Source organism: Monodon monoceros, unplaced genomic scaffold (assembly GCF_005190385.1).
Source record: "Monodon monoceros isolate NGI ecotype Baffin Bay Population unplaced genomic scaffold, NGI_Narwhal_1 Super_Scaffold_4, whole genome shotgun sequence".
NCBI lineage: Eukaryota > Metazoa > Chordata > Mammalia > Artiodactyla > Monodontidae > Monodon > Monodon monoceros.
Genome location: NW_021703781.1, coordinates 2,977,357 through 2,992,923, shown reverse-complemented (window position 1 = coordinate 2,992,923; position 15,567 = coordinate 2,977,357). Strand labels below are relative to the sequence as shown.

General features: G+C 49.6%; 1 protein-coding gene across 3 annotated transcripts in view; it reads left to right on the top strand.

Annotated features, from left to right (window-relative positions):
- SIPA1L2 (signal induced proliferation associated 1 like 2) overlaps positions 1-2,807 on the top strand; it is a 220,841-nt gene extending 218,034 nt beyond the window's left edge. For all 3 annotated transcript variants that reach the window (XM_029245525.1, XM_029245527.1, XM_029245526.1), the window contains exon 21: positions 1,234-2,807. In XM_029245525.1, coding sequence (XP_029101358.1) covers positions 1,234-1,380 — 147 coding nt within the window. In that variant the 3' untranslated portion in view covers positions 1,381-2,807. The remainder of the gene's footprint in view (positions 1-1,233) is intronic.
- Positions 2,808-15,567: the final 12,760 nt, after the last annotated feature.

Genomic DNA, 15,567 nt, shown 5'->3' with positions numbered 1-15,567 from the left:
GCCAGGAGCTTGAACCTCTTGTGACTGAGGGAAGTGGGCTGAGTCAGCAATGAGTTCTAACACCAGCCTCCACTTGGGACCGGTGTCTTTGGTCGAGAGGTGAGAAGGGACAGGAAGTAGCAGCAAAGCTCGAGGGCAGGGCCAGACACGCCGAGGGCGCCAGTCTCCTGAAGAGTCTTAGCCCCCGACACACCACACGGCCGTGGGCACAGGGCTGCAGGTGCCTCTGCGGAGTTAGCCATCAAGTCATCTCCCACCGCCACTGTGACGGTGACCCCCCTCTCTCTGTCTGGGACAAGACATCCCTTTCAGCATCTGGGAGCTCAAACTTGTGTTGTACGTTTTCCGTTACTGTCTGTTGGAAACTCCAGGTCTGATTCTTATGAAAAATCTTTTTTTTTCCTTAATACTAGTTGTTTATTTATTTTCGGCTGTGTTGGGTCTTCATTGCTGAGTGCGGGCTTTTTCTAGTTGCGGCGAGCGGGGGCTACTCTTCGTTGCGGAGCACGGGCTCTAGGCGCGTGGGCTTCAGTAGTTGTGGCGCGCGGGCTCAGTAGTTGTGGCTCGCGGGCTCTAGAGCGCAGGCTCAGTAGTTGTGGCGCACGGGCTTAGTGGCTCTGAGGCATGAGGGATCTTCCCGGACCAGGGCTCGAACCCGTGTCCCCTGCGTTGGCAGGTGGATTCTTAATCACTGCACCACCAGGGAAGCCCCTGAAACATCTTGATAATTTGTACATAGTTTTTAGTGGCACCCTTTGAAGGTCATTAGGGAAATACACTGTCCCAGGAAAGCTTTAAGATGAGATGAGCTCATGATAAACAAGCCCAGGATCAGCAGCTATGCTGATTCCGACTTGTCCAGTAAGGAGGTGCACCCGGGAAGCTCTGCCCACCTGTCCAAGGCTATACCTTTTCCCAGGCCCCCTTTTTCAGAGAGAGGATAGTATAGACTGTGGTTAATCACCTTCCCGTATAACAGCTGTCTCGCTTCCTGTTGGGAGCAAAGTGGGATGAAAGGAAAGAATATTCTGAGTTACTCGTCCCCACCCCCCCCCCCCGTTTTTGGCAGAAACCAGAGCGGGCAATCAGATTCCCTCTCGCCTCAAGAAATAAATAAGTAAATCAGTAAAAAAAAAAAAAAAAAAAAAGGGGTAGAAGCGTTCGGACCGCAGCTGGGAGGAGAGAGCGTGTCCGGCAGATGCATGACCATCTGTTTCCACCCCCTTCCCCCAGGAAAAGCAGGACAAGGCCGTGCTGCAGGCCGAGGTGCAGCATCTGAGGCAGGACAACCTGCGGCTTCAGGAGGAGTCGCAGACGGCCACGGCCCAGCTGCGCAAGTTCACGGAGTGGTTCTTCAACACCATCGACAAAAAGCCGTAACCTGAGCGCCGCCCAACCAGGGGCCCCGGGGAAGCCCGGGGTCCCTTCACAGTCGCCAACATGTGGTTTCTCGCTGTGCTTCCAGCCCACCGTAGCTGTGCTTGCTGTCCCACTCTGTCTAGCACCACGCCCCCAGCAGCACAGGGAGCCGCCGTGTGACCGCGGAGAGCAACGCTCGTGAAGATGAATGTAACGCTGGTGTCGAGATGAATGTAAACTCTGGTGTCAGTGTGGCCCTCTGAGGCTCTGCTGAAACGGAGCTCTGCGTGGGCTTCCCTCCTGAGGGACGAGGGTTGGGTTTTATGTCCTATATATCAGGTGACTTGGTAGAGATATTAAAACAATTGACCATAGCTTGGGCTTTAGAATTGTAAAATAAACATGAGAACAAATAATCAGACATATACTTTAATGTTAAAGGTGCTCTATTTTTTTGGATGTACAGTAGTTTTTATTTCTACAGCCACATTATCATAGCAATAAGAAAGAGGCAGGGGAAATAGTTGGAAAAGCCGTGTCGGGAGGGGGACAGAAAAAGCACTGATGTGTCTAACATGAGTTCAAATGCAGTTCCTTTAGAGACTTATTTATTTGCAGGAGCAGACGGTGCCTGAATATTAACAGTGTTCTGATTAACAAAAAAAGAAAAGAAAAGATACATATGCCTTGTAAATGGCTCACTGAGTAGTTACTTCAACTCTTAGTTCACTTTTGTATAGTTAATGCTCTGTTGAAAAAAGAGTCAACCTGCTTACTTACGAGAGCTCCCCTGTGTGCCATGAGCCAGCAGAATCACTTGTACGATGCCAAATTTGTTTTATCTTTGTACAGAAGCTTTGATGAAGTGTCTTGTATTTAACACCCTTATTTAAGCTTATTTAACCTTAAATTGTTAATTTTATAAACGTTGGTTTCACCTGCACTACTTTGGAGGGCGGTGTAGGTAGCAGCGGGCTCAGCAAAGGCTGAGCTTGCCCAAGCAGAGTGAGGAGTGGGGCAGGACCTTCCTTCTAACAACTGGATGCTGCTAGTAACAAGTTGTTTGTATTGCTTTACCATTTTTAACTGTTCTATTTGAGATGAACGTACATTTTGCTTTTTTAATAAATGTTTAAAAGAGTCCACACAAGGAACAGTGTTGTCAGGTGAATGTAGACTTTGGGGTTCTAATATGTCCACAATCTGAGTGTATGAGAATTTATTCCTGGTAATTTAGGACCTTAATCTGTACTGAGTACTACCGAGCCTTCTTACAGAATCCCAACCTGATTTAAAGTAAAAAGTTACTAGTACCGATTAACGGCTGCCACGTGTCAGACACTGTCCTCTACACCTTCTCATAGATCTCATTGAATCCTAACAGTATCCTTACTAGGTGGGTGCCGGGATTCCCATTTTACAGCTCAGTAAACTGAGGCTAAAGTCAAGTGATTTACCCAAGATTGCCTTTCATTTTGATCTTTTTTTTAATTTTTAATTCAGCAAAGCATTTGGTCTTGCTTACAAGAAAATAAATGCAATAAAGTAACAGGGATTTGAAGAATAATCAGGAAGGAGTAAACTGCAAACTTGAATCAAAGGTGAGACAGAAAGAAGACAGAACGTGAGCCAGAGTGGGAAGGGAACCACAGTAATCACGGTACAAAGTTCTCCACCTTCCGAGAACAGAAACCGTATCGAGAATTTGGAGGAAGGAGAGTGATTCCTAGAATTTACCTTTCAGAGGGATTTCTCACGTGGGCTTCATTCACATGAGCGGCGTATTGAAAACCTAAACGGTCCTGCAGCGGATAGACCGGGAGGCTTCATAAGGCTGTTTCCTGAAGCCACCCCTGCAGAAGATACAGGCGCACCTCCGGGACACATCCAGGGACTGCGGGTTCTCAGGAAGCCAGGGCTTCGTGGGCCAGGTAGGCATCTTCCTCCCTCCTCGCTCTCCCTCTCACCGTGAACCAGGCACTTGCCAGGAGTGGAAGAGCCATCAGTGATCGAGACCAGCTGGGCCCTGTCCTCGCATACAGTCTAATAAGAGGAGACAGGCATCCGATTATTTGAAACTCAAAGAAATAAACAGTGCCTGGGATGGGCTCCCTTAATTACTATTAAAATTATACTGTAGTAACTATAGTAATAACTGACATTGTTTGACTCGTTACCGTGTGCCAGGCCCTGTTCTGTGTCCATTGTGTCTATATGGCAACCCTAAAGGACAGCTACCTAGATCATTCCCTCTCTACAGGTGAGGAACAGAGGTGTAGACAGTGTGCTTGGGGAGACCTCCGTGGGTAGGAAACTTCTGAAGGTGGGGAAGGAGCAGGCCAGGGTGAGCTGGGGGGAGTTTTCCAGGCAGAGGGGACACAAGTTCAAAGGCCCCGAGTCTGTAGAAAGGATATAGGGAAAATAGGTAGTGATGGGGAAAGAAGGAGACGTTAGAAAAGACAGGTAAACGCCAGATCATTAAGTAACTCTAGGCCATAGTACAGTCTGGATTTTATTCTAAGTCAAAAGGAAGCTGTTGAAGCAGGAAAGCACGGTAATGTGTCCTGTGTTTTATTTTTGTTTTGTTTTGTTTACTTTATTATACGTCCTGTGTTTTAAAGGCTCACTCTGACTCCGAAAGCAGAAGGAGTTGCATGGAACAGGGGCCTGCAGACTTTCTGTATGAGGCATACCGTCGATATTTTAGACTTTGAGAGTCACGTACTGTCTGTTGCCTGTTCAGTTCTCATTTACTGCCCTTTAAAGATGGAAGAGCCATTCTTAGCTTGCAGGCCACTCACTAGCATCGTTGACCAACGCCTGGGATAAGGGAAAGAGTAGAGAAGGAAGACCCATGTAGGTGAGAGATGATGCGGGCAGATAAGATGGGGGCAAGAAGTTGGGTCACACTTGAAAATGTCTTCGCAGGTAGAACCCACAGAGCTGCTGCTGAGTGGGAGACTGGAGGGAAAGGTTTGGTTCAGGGATAAGCCCTAAGCTTCAGAGGAATCACTGGACTGCATGTTCACCAGACAGTTTGCCATAAACATCTCTTGCCTTCAGTAAAAGCTGAACTACGGCTAGTTGTGTGTCCTGGCCAGGGCCTGCGTGCAGCTCTGCGTCACTGGGCAGAGATGGATGCTTTTGCTTCAGAGGGCAACCAAGCGGATACCAAGGTTGACGTTGCTTTGAGAAAACAAAGGAACCTGGCCCAAACCTAGCTGAATGGAGAGTCATCCCACCTCCCTAGGGCACACCTACAGACCAGAAGGGTTTTTTTGAAGATATACTTCTCAGTCTGTACCGGCAAAGAATGAATCATCTCTCAAGTCTGCCAGGTGGCCATGCCAGAGAACATGGCCGCATGACTTTTGGCCTGCTCAACTTTTTTCAAACGTATGTTTCCAGTGAACAGCCAACCTGTAGAAAATCCCTGTGTCGTGTTCCCCTTAGTGTGCGTGGTTTTGAGCAACTTGGCATCCTCGTAGACACTGTTAATTACAAAAGGTACCCCCCCCTTAGCAGCTAAACACGTTGACTTTCTGTAAGGACTTCCTGGGTACAAACTAATTAAATACTAGAAACCATTTTTATTTTAGAATAAGTGATATCAAGCAGGTTTTTTCTAACCATAGGCAGTGATCTATTATGTATTCAGGCCATTCTCGTATGTGGCAAAGTTAATTCGTATTTCAGAGGCTTTATCCTGCTCTTCTCAGTCTCAAGGAGCAGGTTTATCGTTAAAAATATAGCTTACATCGGGCAGGGGTGGAGAGCGTAAAAATACAGTCCTGCCTTTACTGATACCACAATTATCTCTGAAATGTCAGGAGTTGGCTGTCCTGCTAACCCATTAAAATGCAGAAACCGATGACATGTCATTAACCGAAGTCTCCATCAAACTCATGAAGCCATAAACCATAGCTGCTTCTCTGCAGAGCCAAAGACCAAAGAGATATCTATTCAAAACGCTTGTTTTTTTTTTTTTTTTCTTTGCGGTACGCGGGCCTCTCACTGCTGCGGCCTCTCCGGTTGCGGAGCACAGGCTCCGGACGCGCAGGCTCAGCGGCCATGGCTCCCGGGTCCAGCCGCTCCACGGCATGTGGGATCTTCCCGGACCGGGGCACAAACCCGTGTCCCCTGCATCGGCAGGCGGACTCTCAACCACTGCGCCACCAGGGAAGCCCAAGAATCATGCTCTTGATAGATTTCTTCAGGAACTGTGACTGTGGTTAGGTGTCGAGCACGTGGATGTTAACGTGTCTTGCTCCACATTATGTAAACTGTTGGCCCGGGAAGCCCGGACGGCAATTTAAGGAGAGAACAGACATGACATTTAGATGGACCGACAATCTCCAGTTGTGGAGAAGCTGTGAATATGACTTCTTGAAGAGTTGACCCTACTTTCTTTCCAACAAGGATGGTGGGTCACTAGAACGAGCGGCCATCTATGGCAAAGCCACCCCTCTGCCGCAGTCACTGTGAACCGTACTCACGCAAGCCTTCCTGAGCTGCAAAGGCCCACCACTTGTAGTCCCAACCTCTGGAGGTTATTAAGTAATCTCAGATCCTCTGAAATCAAGCCAATGTTTTTTTCCTGAGAATTTCCAAGATTGGGGGTGTACGGGAGGAGGTGATGAAAATTTTTACAGATGCTTTGCACTTTTGGGTGACTGGTTAGTAAGAAAGAGTTCCAGTTCGCTTGAGCGTTTGTGGATTTGGTGCTTACAAGTTTAAAAGCATTTCCCTAGCTCTAGCCGACACAGTTTGGGCATGCTAGTCACTAGCAGAAAGGAGAGTAGATACAGTCGACTGGATTTAATTCAGAGGCAGGTGGGAGAGAAATGTGTTTGTTTATGCTCCTTAGCGAGGGAACATGGTAAGAAACCCGCAAAATCCAAGGAATGCATTGGGTTTCTGACCTATGACCTCCAAGTTAACCCAAAGACCAAGCTTCCTGACTTTCAGTAGCAGGAATTAGGCAGAAGCTTAAGCCCAAAGAAAATCTCCTCGTGAACTTTACAAAAGGTTTAAATGAGCGTCACTTCCAAAGGTGACATTCTTGCGTTTTATATAAGATTCGGGGCCTTTAAGTTACTTAAAAAAAAAAAAAAATCTTATAAGCGCCCTCCAGTTCATCTTAATATAAGAAAATTCACTGCCCCATTCAATCCTTACAATCAAAATTCTGACTCAACCATTAGCGTCTGCAGACTCTGAAATATACCACCCTCTGTTTTCCAGCCCTCATATCAGAGACCTACCTTAAATTTGCAGAGCAGCTTGGTTTTTCACAGGAGCAAATAAAAAATAACCTGCCCCTTTGACATGCAATACCTTTCCCCGCTTATTAAAGAGCACGATGAAGGGTTAGACTCCCAACGTCCTGGTCATCAGCACCCATTAATCAGGCCGTTAAGGTGCTGGAGTAGAAGTTCTGTTGTTTGAATCTCAGCTGTTCCCCCAGCCTTTCCCTGTGGTGAAGTCGGGAGGAAGGCCGTGTGCAGGAGGAGGTTCAGAGCCGTTTCAGTGGCTATAAATACACATCTGCAGCTGGAGATGTCAGACCCCGGCAGAGCTCCTCTATCTCTGTGTAGCGCATCACTGGGTCCCGGGTGTCTGTCTGGGTCCTCGGCCCCTCTTCCCCATGACCATAATCATTGCTCGCAAACCAAGTGGGATCCAGCTGAATGCTCCATTAAATCGGAATAATTAAACACGGCAGTCATGGGCTCTTCTAGGATCTGATTAAACACCTTGCAGGAGTCGTTACTGAACCCCATCTGGGCTGAGGGCTTGCCAAACAGCAGGCTGAAATCCACAATGCCCATTTCTATGCATAGAGAATTCCAAGACTGGGCCTTCTATATCGCTGTAAATCAAGCACTCGAGAACTCAAGATAGCATTGTTCGGGGAAGTAGGAGACATGGCCTATAGCGGGGCACAGGGGTCAGCGGGTTTAACCCCTCGACTCCTACTTGGTTCTTTTACGTTGCTACTCTTTTTTTTATTGGAGTGTAGTTGCCTTACTTAAACAATCCGAAGGCCATTCATTGTTCAGCCAGCATCATTCTAAAACCGTTTCATCTCTGAGCTGCTGCGTAAGTAGAGGGAAGCATGGCAGTGACCTAGTTAAAGAGACAAGCCTAGGAGGGACACACCGCTTATACTAATTTCATTGTAGAGATGAACTCTGAAATCCAGTGTTTCTTCTTAATTTAACAGGTTCTTGTTCTGTTCTTTCAAAGCAGGAACCTCTTAAATGATTTGCCCTAAAATGTACAATTGAACTAAATAAACTTGGCCACCCTAATTGTCTACTGTCTCGTTGTCTGTATGAGGGTTATTCCTGCCGGTGACACTGATTTCCAAATGTGAAATTACATTGTTTAGATATTGTCCAAGAACGTAGCCATGTGCAGAAAGATGCCTGCAAGAATCCTACCTTCACTTGTTCAAAGAACTACTTGGGTGAACAAGCTTGGTTCTACCATCTAAATACATTACATTAATAGATGTGAACATCTAACTTATAGATGTATATTTTAGTTATAAACATATTTGCCCACGTATATGACCATTTGCAATACCTTGCTTAGAAAATATGACACAGCCAGCCCTCCTGCAATAACTGTTGCCTCTTCCAGAAACCCGTTATCTTCATTCTTCTCTGAGACTTCATTGCCCTCTCCTGAATTACGCCTTGTGATGAAATGTATCGTAAATGAAAAGGATATAGGGATGGGACAAGTGTTGGCCAGGGTGGGGAGGAATTGAAACTCTTACATGTAGTTGATGGAAATGTAAAACGGTGCAGCCACTATGGAAAACTGTATGGTGGTTCCTCAAAACATTAAACAGAATTACCATGTGGTCCAGCAATTCCGCTTCTGGTCATTACCTCCAAAAACTGAAAGGAGGAACTCAGATATTTACATACCCATGTTCACAGCAGCAGGATTCACCGGAACCAAAAGGGGGAAGCAACCCAAGTGCCCATTGATGGATGAATGGATAATATGGTATATACCTATTATGGAATTTTATTTAGCCTAAAAAAGGAAAGAGATTCTGGCACAGGGAACAACATGCATGAACCTGAGGACATCACACTAAGTGAAATAAACCAGCAAAAGAAAGACAACTACCGTATGACTGCACTTACAGGAGGCACCCAGAGAAGTCAGATTCACAGACACGGGAAAGCAGAATGACGGTGGGTGCCAGGGGCTGGGGGAGGGGGATGGAGAGCTGTTGTTCATGGACATGGACTTGCAGTTTGGGAAGATGGAAACAGTTCTGTGGATGGAGGATAACAGCGATCACACAAAATATGAATGCGCTTAATGCCACGGCACTCAACACTTAAAAATGGTGAAAATGGTCAAGTTGATGTGTATTTCGCCACAATTAAAAATAAATACATTTGTTTAAAAGGTTAGGGATGGGAACATGAATGAGTTAGTTTGCAGGGACTTGAGATGGATAAGCACAGAGAACCCAGAAAACTCAGGCTCACCAAAAATAAAGACTTGTTGGAACAAATGCAGGAAAATATAAAACACCACCAGGGTGCTCTTTGGATGTCAGAAAGCAGCCAGACTTTGATCGATTGCCATATATTCAGACAGACATCATTCCAAGAAGCTGTGCTCCGGAGGCCCGCGGGAGAAGCAACGGAGGAAAGAAGCCCTCTCTCCAAAGAGTGATTAATTTGGTAATTAATGCAGAGCAGAGGAAGAATGATTCTGAAAGGTTTGCTCCAGGCCCTAAATGTTCACAGTTAGCTCTGCCGTTGGAGCATCTGGTAGGATAAGGAGGTTGGATGAGCTAAAGGGTGAGATCAGATGCCAGGGCAGCAGGGGAAGGGATTAAAGATGAATAGCTTCGGGGGCGCTTGAGGGTTCCGAAGCCTGGAAACCATGCCTCAAAGGAAGAAACAACAAAGGCCATTATGAGAAGGCCCTGGTACTGACTGGAAGGAAGGAGAGCCACAGAGCTGGAAGGAACCACCTGCTTCACCTTATAGAAAAGAGGACTCGTGCTGGACGGATGGACTGAGGGCTGGGAACCCAGGCAAGGCCAGGTTTATAACACGGTCTGCAGTAAAGTTATTCTTCAGCTGTATCAAAGGAAGTGCTGTGTTTGTGAATTTGGGGCACTGTTTGCATTTTGGGTAAGGTTATCTGTACCCAAGATTTGATTAATCTCGGTCAAGTTAGGTCAAGACAAGGAAGTAATAATAAGAAGCATCACTGGATACCTTTGAGATGAGGAATCTTCGGGGAAATCCTAATTTTTCAACACTGCCTGAAATCATAAACTCTATCCTACTGAACCCGCTAACAGCCTGGCTCCCATGGTGATTTCCAACCTGGCCGTTGAACCCTTGAGCAAAATCAAGGCACAGATGTAGAACAGGTCAGATTCAAGGCTCTCCAGGTTCCCACATCACCATTGCAGAGGTGTAGGAGCATTGCCCAGTTTCCTGTTCTTCCAAAAGTTGAAATATCCAGCTCAGCCCTGCACCCAAGCTGACAGAGCCCAGCCAGAAAGGAAGATGGAATTTGTGGTCATGGAGGACATGGGGTCAGCCCCCCCACCACCCGCCACTTCTGTTCTGAGCCTCTGGGACTTTGTGTTGACTCACTTATTGACACTTTTACCTGGAGAGGTCATGGTTAACAGTGCCATGGACAGTTATCAAGGGGCTAATCAGGTAGTCTTTGTTTTCACAGAGCTTCTGCGGCCAGTGCTAGGCCTTGGCTGGCTGTGAGAGAGCCGCGAAACAGCTGTTGGTGCCCTTGACTGCTACATAAGCAGAGGGCAGAGTTTTAATATGCACTCCCCCCAGATTCTGCTTCCTTTCCGCTCACCGGCCTTGGCAGGAAGAGAAAGTAGGATGAGTGTCCACATGCCCTTGGCTGAGCCCACTGCTTAGGGCGTGACTCAGTTCTGAAGTTAAGAGGTAAATGCTCTTAAATAGTTGCCCGGACAGGCTACGTCACCCCACGGATGGCGTACCCCGCTGCCCTTCACCAGGAGTGTTCATACACTGAGGTTAGGAGAAGGGGCAGAGCCCGGCCTGAGGAAGCTGAGACTCCCAGTGAGTTCTTGTTCAAGATGCCCTCTGTCCATTTTCCACCTGGAGGAGCCTGTGCTTTTTTTTTTTTTTTTTTTTTTTTTTTGCGGTACGCGGGCCTCTCACTGTTGTGGCCTCTCCCGCCGCGGAGCACAGGCTCTGGACGTGCAGGCTCAGCGGCCATGGCTCACGGGAGCAGCCACTCCGTGGCATGTGGGATCTTCCCGGACCGGGGCACGAACCCGTGTCCCCTGCATCGGCAGGCGGACTCTCAACCACTGCGCCACCAGGGAAGCCCAAGCCTGTGCTTTTTAAGGGTGATAGCTGGGCCTAGGAGTTGTCAAATATCAGAAAACCCTGGAAGGAACAATCTCAGCAGAATCTAGGATTTAGATAATGTATGGATAATATTCTCAAGTACAGTGCTAGTACTTGTGGAAGCTTTGTTCCATGAGTGACGTGAATGGCTCATCCCACTGAAATAGAACTCCTAACCACTTCCTGTGACCATGCCCCCTCTTCCCCCTTCTTCTTCCTCCCCCGCCACAGACTATTTCCAGACAGCCTTGGCGTCTAGGGGGTGGTGCTTCAGGAGAGACGTCTTTATCAGTAGAGGACTCACGACTCACCGTGACGTCTCTCACAACACAAGGACCGACCGAGCGCTGTCTGCCGAGAGGAGGCTGAGGGCAAAGACGGGTGCCAGGAGCGCCAGCTGGTCAGTCCTCGTTCCCACGACTCGTCCGGTCTTCATTTCCTCTCCCACCCGCTGCTGCGAGAAGTACCACGGTGGGCTTTCTTTCCAGGCGTGATAGGAGAACATCTTACACTGTGGGTACCAGAGATCAAACAAAATGTGGGGGTTAACTTCATAAAAAGTCCTTTCGTCCCTGTTTTGACGATTTATTTGTCAAAGAGAATAACCAAGGGTATTGAAAGTAATAGAATTAACATCTTTTTGAGGTCATCAAATTAAGAATTCTAGAAATGATCCTATGACATAATCCAACTATTCTAGATCATCTCTGTCCTCTGGACCGAGGTGGTTGGCAATGTATAGAGGAATTTACCAGAATATCATTGACAATCTTTAAAGAATAATTGAGAGCATGAGTGATACTTAAGTAAGATAAAAACCAATCCTGCAGCAATAATGTTTAGAAAAGAAAGAAAACGCATCTCATATACCAGTGCTGTCCAATAGGAATACGTGTGTGTGTGTGTTTTCACTGAAGTATAGTTGCTGTAAAGTCATTTTCTTTTTCTGGCAGAGTGCACCAAGATGATGGACTAATTTCTCAATTCAAACCCACAAACACCTGTATTGGCGATGGCTGCTTTCAGGCTGGGCGGCCCTGTGGAAACCACACTCTCGGGCAGATGGTTGTAAATCAGCCCAGCTGTGTGTCTCCTGGGACTTGTTGGGCAGCAGCAGCAGCAGAAAGCCAGTGGGACTGTGGAAGGCAGGCAGGACACACCACTAAGCTGGGAACCCCAAGGCAGCCCAAGTGCCCAGTGTCAGGGAGCCGTATCACCACTCCTGGGCAGGTGAGACTCACCTGGGCCGCCCCCTGAGTACCAGCTCTGAGTGCCCGCAGCCCCTGCCCGGTCTGGGTCGCTCAGGGCCAGGTTAAAACAGGGAGGCTGGGCCTAGGAAGAGGCACAGGGGAAACTGCAGATGGCTGGTCGTCCCTCTCCCCATAAATAACCCAGGACGTGGGTGGAGACCCGGCTCCCGGCCCCAGCTCCAGGCTCCCTGCAAACCGCACCAGGGCAGGGCCGGCTGGGGCACGCTGAGCCGGGAATGGGGCTGCAAAGAGACCTAACAGTGCATTTCCCCAGCCAGGCGCCAACTCATTTTAAGGGATGCCAGCCCGTGTCCCATGCCAAAGTAAACACATGCAGTGAAAGCATTTCCCGCTACCACCCCTCCCCCAAGTTTTAAATTTTTAAATCTGGCAAAACAAAAGCGATCTGGGCCTGTGCCTGGCTCCAGCAGGTGTCCAGAACTGGTTTCCCTAGGCTCCCGTGTTCCTCCAGGGACCCAGGAATGACAGGCAGGCTGTTTCCTGTTTGCGCCGCTCCACACAAGGCCACTGGATCACCTCCACGCTGCTCGGCCTTGTGCCAACCAGGCCGGCTGCATACCCCACACTGTAGTTCAGCCAGCTCTTCTGCAGCGACGTTTCCAGGCTTCCTCCGTGGAATCGCTTCTGCTAGCTGGAGCCGAATGGGTGGAGCTGCTACAGGGACCAGCTCATGACGCGTCCGTGCTCAGGTGAGCAACAGAAGGGGTACTGGATATCGGGGAAACTGAGACAGAGTTCTCTTCCTGGGGCTGGGCTCCTGGTTTGCCACCTCCAGGTGGGATCTAACACATCAGCTGGGCTGTGTGCTCAGCGCACTTGGCTTTGAGGTTGACTCTCCAGACTTCGCAAGGAGAGCAGGAAGCAGTGGTCTAGGGCAGGTCGAGCCGTGACCAGGGCTTCCTGCTTGTATAGCCAGCAGCGACTCTTCCAGGGACCCTGCTGCTGTGTAGCCAGGTGAAAAGCCCCTCGAACCACAGGAGCATCCCCGTTGGGGATGGCAGCCGGCAGGCCTGGACCACCGCCCTCTCCTCCTCGTACCTCGGTCTGTCCACTGCGGACTGGCCACCTGGGCCACGGAACCTCCGCAGTGAACTGTCCCTCCGAGGGGCTAACACTCCACCCCAAGTACTTGGAGGTAACGTGCGACATCCTCAGGGGCTCCCCTTCCTACCCACCCCTTTTCAATGTGTTTTGCCTCCCTGCGTGAGGGTGGGAGGTGGGTGAGAGGTGAGACCGGGCAGGTGCACGCCCGGAGGATGGGAGAATGCCATGTGTGTGTTTGCGTGTGTGGGGGTGTGTATTTGGTGCTGCGGCAGGCGCGTGGAGGATGGTCTCTGCCTCTGCCTCCTGCGAGGTACATCTCCTCCCCACGGCAGCTACCCACGGCCAAGGCCACGCCTGGATGTACCTGCTTCCCCCTGGAAGACATGAGCTCTGACAGCCCCCTCTGACCACGCCCTCCGGCCTTGACCTCCCCGTCTCCCTGCCATCCTGAGCCCCCTTCACTCCTACCCACCTTCCTCCCTCTCCCACCTGGCAAGGTGAGCGGTGTCTTGGCCCCACCAAGGCCAGCACCCTTCCCAGGCGCCCCATCCCAGCTTCCACCACCTCTCTCAAGGGCACCCTCCATCCCCACCTTCTCCCTCTTTTTTGCTACAATCTCCTTCCACTCAGCTTGTACACGTTGCTTGCCTTCTCTCATCTTGAAAAACTCCTTTGCTAATAGCTGCCTTTCTTCTCTCCTTGTCTGATCTGTATTTGACGATGGGGCAGTCTCCCTGGCTGTCTACAGGTCCACCCGAGGTGCCCTGGAATCAACCTCCATTTCCACCGCTACCCTCGACCCTGACGGCTCTCATGAGGGTCACCAGGGGCTCACCAGCTACCAAAACAAATAGACATTTCATTTTTCTAAGTAGAGTCACCTTGCATTATAGACCTTCTACGTGCCAGCCCCTGGCGCAGGGCGGTTTATAAGCCTTACAGGATTTCCAGACCTTTCCCACTGCTCCCCTACTGCCTTTCCTGCAGCCTCCGGTGGTGTGGAAGCCACTTCTACAAACCACCCTCTGCTTCCGAGAGCTCACTGGCTCCTCTCTCCGAGAGCGGAGGCTTTGCTTCTTGGTTCTCCGTCTCTACGTCAATTCCCTCTCCGAGCTCCAGATTCCCCAACCAGAAGTCTGCTCTTCTGTGTCAATTAGGATGCTTTCAATTATAATTAACAGAAACCCAACTCAAACAGACTTGAACCCTAAGGGAATTTTTGGCTCACAGAACAGGGAATCAAGGTCGGACAGGTTTCTGAAGGGCTTTCGTCTGGTGGCACAGCCATGCTCCCAAGGCCCTGACTCCTGTACGTGTCTCTGTCTAGCTCAGGAGGTCCGCCTCCTTGTGAGGCTGACTCTTCTCCTGCCCCCAGGGTGGCTGCCCCAGAAAGAGAGCGAGAGAGGGAGAGAGAGAGAGAGAGACAAGACACACGTCTTCCTCAAGGATCAAGCGAGACTCAGAAGGTTTACTTCAATTGTGCAACTTGGGCCACATCATCGTCTCAGGGCTCATCACAGCAGGCAGGGCTGAGTTATGACCTGCAGGGCCCCCTGGAACTTGGCCCTGGGTCAGCTTCTCCCAAAGCACATAGAGAAAGAGAAGGGGTGACTGCAGTCTTGCAGGAGAGGAGAGAATCATCACTAAACAGGAGCCCCAGCACTGCCCTCCACCACCTCCCCAAGTAGCTTCCGCCCTGCATTCCCATATCTTCATCTCAGTGGGTGACAGCGTCTGCCTGGTACCTGGGCCAGGAGTCAGCCTAGGTCACAGCACCTCCTCGCTGGCTACATCTAGTCCATCATCAAGAGACGCTGCGGTTGTAGTGGTCGTTCTAATGTCCCACCCCAGAAAATGTGTCCTCACGTTTCCATCTTCTCTCGCAAGCATCACTGCCGCCGCTGCCTTCCTGCAATCTGGCCCCCAGCTCCTGAGTGGTCTCCCGGGCTCTGCCCCCACCCGCATATGGCCCCCGGCACCACGCTGCAGGCGGGAGGGAGTTGTGAAACGTCTGTCTTGCCTCGCCCAGCACCTGACCGGAAGGCTTCGGCATAAAACCCTGCCTCCTTCCCCTCACGTGCCCACCGGCTTCCTAAACCCACCACGACGTCATTCGTATGTCCCCTCCCATCTTCTCCGCCCAACGACCTCACGCTCCTCCTTCAAAGCCATGCCCAGGAACGACTTTGCACGTGAGTGCCCCTGACACATCCCTCTGTAGACTTCGCCAGTCACAAGCCCTTCTGGGCAATTCCGCTGCCTTTTATCCATCAAACGGACCACAGTGATATCACTCACCTGGCTGGCCTACCTGAAGAAGAGACGTTGCCTCTCGTTTATTCAGTTACTACCTCAATCATTCATTCTTTCAACAGACACTTATTAAGTGCCTACGGTCCCTTTCGCAGCGCATTTTTTATCCCTTACAACTGGCACATCCCTTGACACAGACTACCTGCCTCGTTGACGGTTGTCACGCCAAAAACTGAGAT